The following is a 12,242-nucleotide window of genomic DNA, read 5'->3' as shown; positions in this document are numbered from 1 at the left end:
GGAGGGGAGGGAGAGGGGAGGTGGGGACGGGAGGGGCGGGGAGGAGAGGGGAGGTGGGGATGGGAGGGGAGGGGAGGGAGAGGGGGAGGTGGGGATGGGAGGGGAGGGGAGGGGTGTGGGGAGGGGAGAGGAGGAGAGGGAGAGGGGAGGTGGGGACGGGAGGGGAGGGGAGGGAGAGGGGAGGTGGGGACGGGAGGGGCGGGGAGGGAGAGGGGAGGTGGGGATGGGAGGGGAGGGGAGGGGCGTGGGGAGGGGAGAGGAGGAGAGGGGAGGGGAGGGGACAAGAGGGGAGGGGGAGGGAGAGGTGGGGCGGGGGGGCGGGGTGTGCTCAGTGTAACAGGCAGATTGACTAAGGACGGGTGCCACCAAACCCAAGAGCTGGCCCCATCCTGCTCCAACATGGGGATCCTGAGTCTATGCAGGGAGAGGGGAAGAAAGACACTTGATAGTCACTGAAGATCACTTTCCAAACAGTGAAAAAACACAGAAACATTATCAATTCTGAAATCATTTAAAGAGATCTTGTCCATAATCTACAGTTCATTATAGAATTTTAATTAGTGATGTTAAAATCATTGCTTTCTACAACAAGTAAATACATTGAAAGCCGTCATAGGCGGTCCCTGGAAGCGAAGGTTGATGTCTCCACGCGGGAAAGGGATGGCTTGACAGGTGTTTCAGTGAAGGGCCGATATTGGATGCCGGACTCCGTGTTGAAGGGTGTGTGGATTGTTTAATGTCTGGCGCTAGAGGGCTGCACACTCCGGGCACAGCTCGCTCACTAACTTGCTGTTCCTCATTGTCTTTATTCCCTCACGGGATGTGGCGAGCCCAGCGTTTATTGCCCATCTTGTTCAGGGTGTACTCCTTCAGACTTGTGAGTGTGGTCTGAAATTCCTGGTGCGGAGCGTCTGCAGCGCCGCTCATCTTGTCCCGCCTGCGCTCCGCCGTCGCACCGCGAACTCCGCCAGGAGTAGCGCCCGCATCCAGGTTCCCTACCCGCACGCTGCCCAATTTCTCGGTGAGCTTTTCTTTCAGGGATGTGAGCATTTCATTGAGAAGGTCCACTTTCACCGCTGACTCTCCCTCTAACTCCCTGGTCCTGTGGTCTATTTCCCCAGCCGCTTGTCTGACTGACAACTCCTGGAGTCGCTGCTCCTCCGACATGTTGGGGTTCAGATACAACACCTTGTCACAGATCTGCAGCTGGAGGTTGTCACCAAAACCAGAACATCCTGCGGGGCCCTGGGGTTGTCCACATTGACTGGCTGCTCCGTGTCGGGTGGCAGTGTCTGCCGAGCTCCCTCAATGCTGGTGTTCAGCTGCTGGCGGCGTTCCTCAGCGGGAGGGTGCAGCTCCTCATCAAACAGTTCAATGTTCCTGCTGACCCTCTGGTCAACCCCAGCAACAGGAGAAAGTTTCTCCCTCAGCAATTCCATCTCCTCACTGATCTCCTGGTGATGTTTCTGCACGGGATGTTCGGCAGTGGCCGCAGACAGTTGATGCAAGTTATGCTTTATAAGGAAGTGCAAACAGAGAAAAGGTGATTTATTACATAGACGGAATAGGAAAACACATGTTGTTTGAGAGCGTTTTGGCGAATGGAGAAACGATCAGGACAGTCAACCAAACATCGCACAGATCAGCCAGGATTTTATTGAATGGCGGTGCAGGCTCGAGGGGCCGAATGGCCGACTCCTGCTCCTAATTTCTATGTTTCTAGAGCAAGTTTCTGCCATTAGAGTGGAATCGTGTAGTATTGGCCTCTAGTTCCAGGAATGGGTCCATCAGGCACGACCCAGTGATGTCCATCTCACACTGATGCTGTGGACATTTATTGGGCATCTGATTCCCTCCTTTGTCATAATAATTTAATGCTTTTGCTTGAAGTTGAATGTGTCGACAGCGACTGAGTCATGGGCCACTGCCCGCTGCCTGCCCACTGCCTGCCCACTCACTGCCCACTCACTGCCCACTCACTGCCCACTCACTGCCCACCGCCTGCCCACTCACTGCCCACTCACTGCCCGCTGCCTGCCCACTCACTGCCCACTCACTGCCCGCTGCCTGCCCACCCACTGCCCACTCACTGCCCACTCACTGCCCGCTGCCTGCCCACTCACTGCCCACTCACTGCCCACTCACTGCCCGCTGCCTGCCCACTCACTGCCCACCCACTGCCCACCACCTGCCCACTCACTGCCCACCACCTGCCCACTCACTGCCCACCGCCTGCCCACTCACTGCCCACTGCCTGCCCACCCACTGCCCACCCACTGCCCACCACCTGCACACTCACTGCCCACCACCTGCCCACTCACTGCCCACCGCCTGCCCACTCACTGCCCACTCACTGCCCGCTGCCTGCCCACTCACTGCCCACTCACTGCCTGCTGCCTGCCCACTCACTGCCCACTCACTGCCCACCACCTGCCCACCCACTGCCCACCGCCTGTCCACTCACTGCCCACCCACTGCCCACTCACTGCCCACTCAATGCCCACTGCCTGCCCACTCACTGCCCACTCACTGCCCACTCACTGCCCACTCATTGCCCACCACATGCCCACTGCCTGCCCACTCACTGCCCACCGCCTGCCCACTCACTGCCCACTGCCTGCCCACTCACTGCCCACCGCCTGCCCACCCACTGCCCACTCACTGCCCACTGCCTGCCCACTCACTGCCCACTGCCTGCCCACTGCCCGCCCACTGCCCTCCGAGGTGATGGTACTCCCTGTAGCTACTCACCTAGCACTCAATACCCCTCCCCCGATTCAGTTGAAGCACGCTGCAATGTCCGATCGATTTGTGTGAATCCCCGCATAATAGCTTTGGGAATTAACCTTTCAATGACCTTTCTTCATTCAATATTTCCCTGAGCCACCATTTCATGCTGTGCCCAGGAGCCTGAGCAGGACCAACAGGCCTATCTCACACCCGCTACTCACTTGAGTCGTTGCCCGATTTCCGAGTTCTGGATCTGATCTGCACTGTCCGTGGCCTCCTTGGTCAATTGGCTGATGTCACTCCAGAAGGTGTCTGAGCCCTGACCTCTATTGCTGTCAGTCCCGAGGCCTGTAGGGAGTAGGGAGACGATAGGATCAGGGCGGGAACACAAGAACATACAATCAATCTACTGTTTATTTCACCGATGAGCGGCTTGTGATGGTTTGAGATTCTTGTTTTAGAACGGGTTCTGTTGACTTCTGCTGAGTTCCCATTGGGACTTCCCCAATGTTCAGGGTCCCAGGCAATTGCGGGCCATGGCTACTGCTAAGTCATGACTGAGGAGCAACGTGTACGCTCCCAGATGGGGGATTGGGAGGGGCAGAGTGTAACAACACTGAAGTGTAGAAATCACCTTGCGCAGTCTGTTATTGCCCATTACACCCCGACTGCCTCCAACAACCATCTGCCTTTGTGCTGGGTATGACTCCAGCCAGTGGAGAGTTTTCTGCCCGATTCTCATTTTTAGTCAGGCTCCTTGATGCCACAATCTCAAATGTGGCCTTGATGTGAAGAACAGTCACTGTCACCTCACCTCTGGAACTCATTGAGATCAATTGTAAAGTCACAGCTGACCCGGGGGTACAGGGAGATGGGGCAGGGTGGAGACAGGGGGATGTTTTTGATCTGGATTCTCGTGGTTCCGACACAAGGACTAAAAACTGCCCTTAGAGCACGCATCACATTAAATAATGAGAGGAATGTGAATCACACCAACCTGGAACTGTGAGGACGATTAAAACCACAACTGTTGTCTTGAGAAACATGATCAATGTTTCAAGCTCCGTTCAATCTCTGGAACAAAATGAAGAGCTGGGTTTCACTGATATTTAACTCCCAAAACTCTAATCAGCTATTCTTCTGTCTATTTGAAGGATTGTTACTGATTCACTTCTTTATGTTTTTGACCCTGTTAATGAGAAGATATTGTCTGTTCAATGTATTTTTAAAAATTCATTCACAGGATGTGGGCGTTGCTGGTAAAGCCAGCATTTATTGCCCATCCCTAATTGCCCCTTGAGAAGGTGGTGGTGAGCCGCCTTCTTGAACCGCTGCAGTCCGTGTGGTGAAGGTGCTCCCACAGTGCTGTTAGGGAGGGAGTTCCAGGATTGTGACCCAGCGACGATGAAGGAACGGCCGATATATTTCCAAGTCAGGATGGTGTGTGACTGGGAGGGGAACGTGGAGGTGGTGGTGTTCCCATGCACCTGCTGCCCTTGTCCTTCTAGGTGGTAGAGGTCGCGGGTTTGGGAGGTGCTGCCGAAGAAGCCTTGGCGAGTTGCTGCAGTGCATCTTGTAGATGGTGCACACTGCAGCCAGGGGGCGCCGGTGGTGGAGGGAGTGAATGTTGAAGGTGGTGGATGGGGTGTCGATCAAGTGGCTACTTTGTCCTGGATTTACAGAATCATAGAATGGTTACTGCCTCCCCCCTAGTTGGTTTTTAACCAATTGGTTTTTAACCAATAAGGGAATTAAGGGTTACGGGGAGCGGGCGGGTAAGTGGAGCTGAGTCCACGGCCAGATCAGCCATGATCTTGTTGAATGGCGGAGCAGGCTCGAGGGGCTAGATGGCCTACTCCTGTTCCTAATTCTTATGTTCTTATGTTCTTATGCACGGAGGCCGACCATGAATAAATTAACTGTGCAAATAGATGTTAACAGATATGATGTGATTGGGATTACAGAGACGTGGCTCCAGGATGATCAGGGCTGGGAACTCAACATCCAGGGGTATTCAACATTCAGGAAGGATAGAATAAAAGGAAAAGGAGGTGGGGTAGCATTGCTGGTTAAAGAGGAAATTCATGCAATAGTTAGGAAAGACATTAGCTTGGATGATGTGGAATCTATATGGAGCTGCAGAACACCAAAGGGCAAAAAACGTTAGTGGGAGTTGTGTACAGACCTCCAAACAGTAGTAGTGATGTTGGGGAGGGCATCAAACAGGAAATTAGGAGTGCATGCAATAAAGGTGCAGCAGTTATAATGGGTGACTTTAATATGCATATAAATTGGGCTAACCAAACTGGAAGCAATACAGTGGAGGAGGATTTCCTGGAGTGTATAAGGGATGGTTTTCTAGACCAATGTGTCGAGGAACCAACTAGGGGGGAGGCCATCTTAGACTGGGTGTTGTGTAATGAGAGAGGATTAATTAGCAATCTCGTTGTGCGAGGCCCCTTGGGGAAGAGTAACCATAAAATGGTGGAATTCTACATTAGGATGGAGAATGAAACAGTTAATTCAGAGACCATGGTCCAGAACTTAAAGAAGGGTAACTTTGAAGGTATGAGGCGTGAATTGGCTAGGATAGATTGGCGAATGATACTTAAAGGGTTGACTGTGGATGGGCAATGGCAGACATTTAGAGACCACATGGATGAACTACAACAATTGTACATCCATGTCTGGCGTAAAAATAAAAAAGGGAAGGTGGCTCAACCGTGGCTATCTAGGGAAATCAGGGATAGTATTAAAGCCAAGGAAGTGGCATACAAATTGGCCAGAAATAGCAGTGAACCCGGGGACTGGGAGAAATTTAGAACTCAGCAGAGGAGGACAAAGGGTTTGATTAGGGCAGGGAAAATAGAGTACGAGAGGAAGCTTGCAGGGGACATTAAGACGGACTGCAAAAGTTTCTATAGCTATGTAAAGAGAAAAAGGTTAGTAAAGACAAACGTAGGTCCCCTGCAGTCAGAATCAGGGAAAGTCATAACGGGGAACAAAGAAATGGCAGACCAATTGAACAAGTACTTTGGTTCGGTATTCACTAAGGAGGACACAAACAACCTTCCGGATATAAAAGGGGTCAGAGGGTCTAGTAAGAAGGAGGAACTGAGGGAAATCCTTATTAGTCAGAAAATTGTGTTGAGGAAATTGATGAGATTGAAGGCCGATAAATCCCCAGGGCCTGATGGACTGCATCCCAGAGTACTTAAGGAGGTGGCCTTGGAAATAGCGGATGCATTGACAGTCATTTTCCAACATTCCATAGACTCTGGATCAGTTCCTATGGAGTGGAGGGTAGCCAATATAACCCCACTTTTAAAAAAAGGAGGGAGAGAGAAAACAAGGAATTATAGACCTGTCAGCCTGACATCGGTAGTGGGTAAAATGATGGAATCAATTATTAAGGATGTCATAACAGCGCATTTGGAAAGAGGTGACATGATAGGTCCAAGTCAGCATGGATTTGTGAAAGGGAAATCATGCTTGACAAATCTTCTGGAATTTTTTGAGGATGTTTCCAGTAGAGTGGACAAGGGAGAACCAGTTGATGTGGTATATTTGGACTTTCAGAAGGCTTTCGACAAGGTCCCACACGAGAGATTAATCTGCAAAGTTAAAGCACATGGGATTGGGGGTAGTGTGCTGACGTGGATGGAGAACTGGTTGTCAGAAAGGAAGCAAAGAGTAGGAGTAAATGGGTACTTTTCAGAATGGCAGGCAGTGACTAGTGGGGTACCGCAAGGTTCTGTGCTGGGGCCCCAGCTGTTTACATTGTACATTAATGATTTAGACGAGGGGATTAAATGTGGTATCTCCAAATTTGCGGATAACACTAAGTTGGGTGGCAGTGTGAGCTACGAGGAGGATGCTATGAGGCTGCAGAGTGACTTGGATAGGTTAGGTGAGTGGGCAAATGCATGGCAGATGAAGTATAATGTGGATAAATGTGAGATTATCCACTTTGGTGGTAAAAACAGAGAGACAGACTATTATCTGAATGGTGACAGATTAGGAAAAGGGGAGGTGCAACGAGACCTGGGTGTCATGGTACATCAGTCATTGAAGGTTGGCATGCAGGTACAGCAGGCGGTTAAGAAAGCAAATGGCATGTTGGCCTTCATAGCGAGGGGATTTGAGTACAGGGGCAGGGAGGTGTTGCTACAGTTGTACAGGGCCTTGGTGAGGCCACACCTGGAGTATTGTGTACAGTTTTGGTCTCCTAACTTGAGGAAGGACATTCTTGCTATTGAGGAAGTGCAGCGAAGGTTCACCAGACTGATTCCCGGGATGGCGGGACTGACCTATCAAGAAAGACTGGATCAACTGGGCTTGTATTCACTGGAGTTCAGAAGAATGAGAGGGGATCTCATAGAAACGTTTTAAATTCTGACGGGTTCAGACAGGTTAGATGCAGGAAGAATGTTCCCAATGTTGGGGAAGTCCAGAACCAGGGGTCACAGTCTAAAGATAAGGGATAAGCCATTTAGGACCGAGATGAGGAGAAACTTCTTCACCCAGAGAGTGGTGAACCTGTGGAATTCTCTACCACAGAAAGTTGTTGAGGCCAATTCACTAAATATATTCAAAAAGGAGTTAGATGGAGTCCTTACTACTAGGGGGATCTAGGGGTATGGCGAGAAAGCAGGAATGGGATACTGAAGTTGCATGTTCAGCCATGAATTCATTGAATGGCGGTGCAGGCTCGAAGGGCCGAATGGCCTATTGCTGCACCTATTTTCTATGTTTCTATGTTTTTATTCTTCCCACCCTATCACAGACCTTCCCTTTTGTTCTTTATCCCCACCCCCCTCCGCTTTCAGTGCTCCTTAAGAATCTGTACCTTCCAAACATTCGCCAGTTCTGACGAAGGGTCATCAACCTGAAACTTTAACTCAGTTTTTCTCTCTACAGATGCTACCTGACCCGCTGAGATTTCCAGCATTTTCTGTTTTTATTATGTTCACCGCTACTCTCTGTTTCCTGCCACGAAGCCAGTTCCGTATCCATGCTGCCCCTGTCCCATTTATTCATGGATTTTAACTTTGCTGGCAAGCCTATTATGTGACAATCGCCTTTGGAAATCCATGTACACCACGTCAACCACATTACCCTCATCAACCTTCTCTGTTACCTCATCAAAAGGCTCGATCTAGTTAGTTAAACATGATTTGCCTTCAACAAATCCATGCAGGCTTTCCTTAATTAATCCACTCCTATCCAAGTGACTGTTAATTTTGTCCCTGATTACTGTTTCTAAAAGCTTCCCCACTGATAGAGAATTCAAACAGGCTGCATTTAGACAGGTTGAGAAAACACAGACTCCCATGTCTACGTGTGACTGATTTCATTGCATTAAGTCATCAATCAACTTGACATTTCAGGACCTTTGACAGTGAGCCAATTCGGGGTTAAGAATATATCAATTGAGCTAATAAGGTCAAAGAAGGCGAGTTCTTTTCTGTAAATTGAACCAGGTATAAGTACAGCCATTTTGGCCATGTGGTCTCAGAAGGACAAAGGCCTGGCTTAAAGCCAGAAGCTTGTTGCTGCTGCCAGAATGAAGTTACATTAAAACTACAACCGGAGTTCGTATTTCATTGGAAATTAAGAGATCTAACAATTTTGGCCACACAAACAGGATCGCTGAGGGAAGAAACTGAATTTTGGACATCGGACCTACATATTGAGGTAAGGACTCCTCTTTATAAAAGTCCTCGGTCAAAAGTCTAAATTCGCCTCTCCTTCTACGCGATTCCGAAAGTCTCCGGTTTGCGAACCCTCCGGTTGGTAGTTGGCTCGAGGTCCCATAGACGTCTAAACTTCGGCGGTGTGTTAGTTAATTAATCACCGACCTATTGATCGGCTAAAAGCCTACGACTCGAGACCCCAGTAAAGAAATCAGTATTATGGCAGCAGGAGATAAGAGCAAAGAATTGTCTACAACTGTTAAAGGTGGGCAGGCACCACTTGAAGTTTCGCTAGATTTAATTCTCGAACAGTTGAAAGAATACAGAGAGCAACAATTCAACTTATCTAAAACCTGTATTAAGATCGAACAAAAGTACGGAACCTCCAAAGGGCAATGGTCCTTGGACGAGATTAAAAGGGTCTGGGGAAAAACGACCAGTATGAAAAATAAAGAGCGAACTAGATGGTCCCTAGCAGTTATGGGCCAGATCCGAAACCGGAATGAAATTATAATGCGTTCCCAACATGATCGAGAACTGACCAGTACAAAGGATCAATTGCAAGCAGTTTGTGCACAGCTGCGACAGAAAAAGCTTGAACTTGAAAAGCTGGAAGCGGAAGTTAAAGATCTTAAAGGTGAAATTAAAGAATGGAAAAAATCATGAGGTCAAGAGACAGTAATAGGAAAAGGAAAATGTATTGATCAATTCCCAGGGTACCCATGTTTGGATAAATTAAAAGCACAAACCCGAAGACACGACCGAGGAATAGATACGGTTTCTGAATCCTCCGACGATACAGTGTCGGAGGATGATGAAGAATTAGGGGTGCACTTTGCTCCGTTTAAAAAAAGACGAGTTGTAGTCAAATCAGAAGAGACTGCGGATGAAGGCGGAACCAAAAAAACAAAGAGAAGGGTGTATGCAGAATACTTAGTTCATGCTCCGGCAGACCCAGAGAAAATTGATAAATGGTCCAAGGAAATGCCCAATCCAAAGAAAGGGGGAGTAAAAACGTGGGACCAATTGGACCGCTTAAGAAATATATATCAACTTCATCCCTGAGACGGAGTGCAAATTTTGACCATAATGGTGCCAAAAACACAGGGAAGAAAATTGCACGACAAGGTAGAAGAAGCTTTGGGGCAGGATGAGCAAGAATTAGATGCAGGATGGGAGGCGATTAAACACTGGCTGCAAGCCTTCAGTCCAGCTAAGACAGACTGGGGAAAAATTGCAGCCTGCCAACAGAAAGGAACAGAGGAGGTCCTGGAGTATGATGAGCGGTTTAGATGCACGTGGCTAGAACATTCGGGTATGAATAATACGGATGAGGAAATGGATGAACAAGTGTTTGGACCCCTGAAAGCAGCTTTCGTGGCAGGTCTAAAGCCAGAACTGTCCAAAATGCTTAAGGTAGTGTTACCGGACTGGGAAGGTAGAGGAACTACCTTTGCAGCATTGGTGGATCGATGTAACCAATTAGACTGGGATATGGGAGCTAAAGTCCGAGCTGTACAGGCTATGGGATGGAAATCCCAGGATTCCGATAAACAGTCATTAGGAAAATTACCCGGAAAATGTCATTATTGTGGGAAAGAAGGTCACTGGGCCAAGACATGCAGGGCAAAACAGCAAGGTCGTGGCTGGAGAAGAGGACGCAGCCAGGGATACAATTCAGCCAACAAACCAGGCTTGTCACAAGATAACGACCTCATAGAAGCATTTAAGCGACTGACAATACAACAACAGAAGGAGTTACTTGGGATAGCAAAAAACGATTAGAGCCCACCCTGGCCCCCCTCCTCGCACTAATACAACAAAGGGGAGATGGGCTATATATAACTGTGAGGGTGGGTGATAAGGATGTGGACTGTCTTTTAGACACAGGGGTGGAATTAACATGCTTACCCCTACAATATGGAGACTTTTTGCCGTTGGATGGTAGGGCACGTACAGCCTATGGAGTTGGAAGCCATAAATATGAAATTAAAAGGACAACACCGGTACTTATAGGGCTGGGTCCACATGAACTAACCACGCCGGTCTGGATAGGCCCAGTAGATCAACCCCTTTTGGGAATGGACGTTCTAATCCAAATAGATTCATCGTTGCATTTCGAGAATGGTCGGTGACATGGTCAATTAGAACTTTGAAGAAAGAAGAATTGAAGGAACGCCCGATATGGGCTAAAGATAAGAACGATTGTGGCCTACTCCAGATGGAGCCTGTGTCATTTACCGGGACCAAGCCTCCATGTACTAAACAGTATCCCATCAGTCCAACTGCCATCGCGGGAATCTTACTGGTTATTCAGCAATTGGAGAAACAAGGGGTGCTTATTAAAACGCGTAACTCCTCCAATAGCCCCGTGTGGCCGGTACAGAAATCTAATGAGACTTGGCGTTTGACTGTCGATTATAGGAAAGCTAACCAGTGTATTGATCAAACAGCTCCTTTGGTCGCAGATCCCTCCACCATTTTTAATGCCCTCAAACCGGAACATAAATATTTCTCGGTTTATAGATATGGCCAACGGATTTTGGTCGGTGCCTCTGGCACCGGAGGTTCGACAGTGGTTTGCTTTCACGGTCCAAGGACAACAGTATACTTGGACCCGGTTACCGCAGGGTTTCCACAACAGCCCTACGGTATTCCACATGGCTTTACAAAGCCATTTGCGAGAATTATCTCCCCTGTCATCCACAGTCATCCAATATGTAGACGATATCTTGCTCGCTTCAAACACGGAAGACCAGCATGAACAAGATTTACGAGCTTTGCTGGATCACCTTTGGCTGAAAGGACATAAAGCCAGCATCGACAAAGCACAAATATCCCAAGAAGAGGTTGTATACCTGGGACAAAAGATTTCACAAGGAAAGAGAGAACTTACCCAGGATAGAACTGCAGCCATTCGGGCTGTTAAAAAACCCACCACTAGTCAGGAACTAAGGTATTTTTTGGGATTGTGTAACTTTAACAGAAATTGGATTGACTCCTTCACACAGCTTGCTCAGCCACTGAATGATATTTTAAAGGGGAAACGTGCCTCTAAAGAAGCCATCACCCTCACTAAGGAACAGCAAGAGGCCTTCCTGAGTTTGAAAAAGGCTTTGTGTTCGGCACCGGCTCTGGGAATCCCCGACAGTGGTAAGCCATTTACCCTGTTTGTTCATGAGAAAGAAGGATATATGACAGCTATACTCACACAAGAACATGGGGATCGGCAAAGACCTATTGGCTATTATTCGGCAAAACTGGATGCGGTAGCCCTCGGATGGGGAAGTTGCCTAAGGGCCATGGAAGCTACATGTCGAGCGGTAATGATCACTGCGGGTCTAGTCCTCGACCAAAAGCTGATTGTCAAGTGTCCCCACACCGTACACGCTTTGCCGTCTATGAATAGAATGTCTCAGGTGACGGCAGCTCGATGGACCCACTGGACAGCAGTTTTGGAAGCTCCTAATCTCCATATTGTCCGGGCCAGCCCGGTTAATCCCACAACTATGCTCCCGATGTCAGAATCGAGGGAGCAAGAGGGGGGAGAACGTGAAGAGCATGACTGCGTGGAGATTTTAAAAGAAACAGAAGAAGCAGTCTTAGCAGCAGAGGAGCCTCTGCACAACCCAGACCTCATCCTGTTTACAGATGGTTCCTCCTTTGTTGACAATGGTACCAGAAAAGCAGGATGGGCAGTTACAACCTTATATGAGGTAGTGGCAAAAGGCTGTTTACCCTCAGGAACGTCAGCACAACAGGCCGAGTTACGGGCCCTGTCAGAAGCATGTCGAATAGCAGAAGGACAGACAGCTA

The 12,242-nt window shown here is 48.8% G+C and overlaps 1 protein-coding gene across 1 annotated transcript in view; it reads right to left on the bottom strand.

Moving 5' to 3' along the window:
- Nucleotides 1–1,175: 1,175 nt before the first annotated feature.
- Nucleotides 1,176–12,242, bottom strand: part of LOC139275682 (apolipoprotein A-IV-like) — a 39,325-nt gene continuing 28,258 nt past the window's right edge. Inside the window, exon 5 of the mRNA XM_070892848.1 lies at nucleotides 1,176–1,514. Within this exon, the coding sequence (XP_070748949.1) occupies nucleotides 1,176–1,514 (339 nt within the window). The remainder of the gene's footprint in view (nucleotides 1,515–12,242) is intronic.

The sequence above is a fragment of the Pristiophorus japonicus genome, chromosome 11, assembly GCF_044704955.1.
Source record: "Pristiophorus japonicus isolate sPriJap1 chromosome 11, sPriJap1.hap1, whole genome shotgun sequence".
Classification (NCBI taxonomy): Eukaryota; Metazoa; Chordata; class Chondrichthyes; family Pristiophoridae; genus Pristiophorus; species Pristiophorus japonicus.
This window is presented reverse-complemented; position numbering and strand designations above follow the sequence as displayed.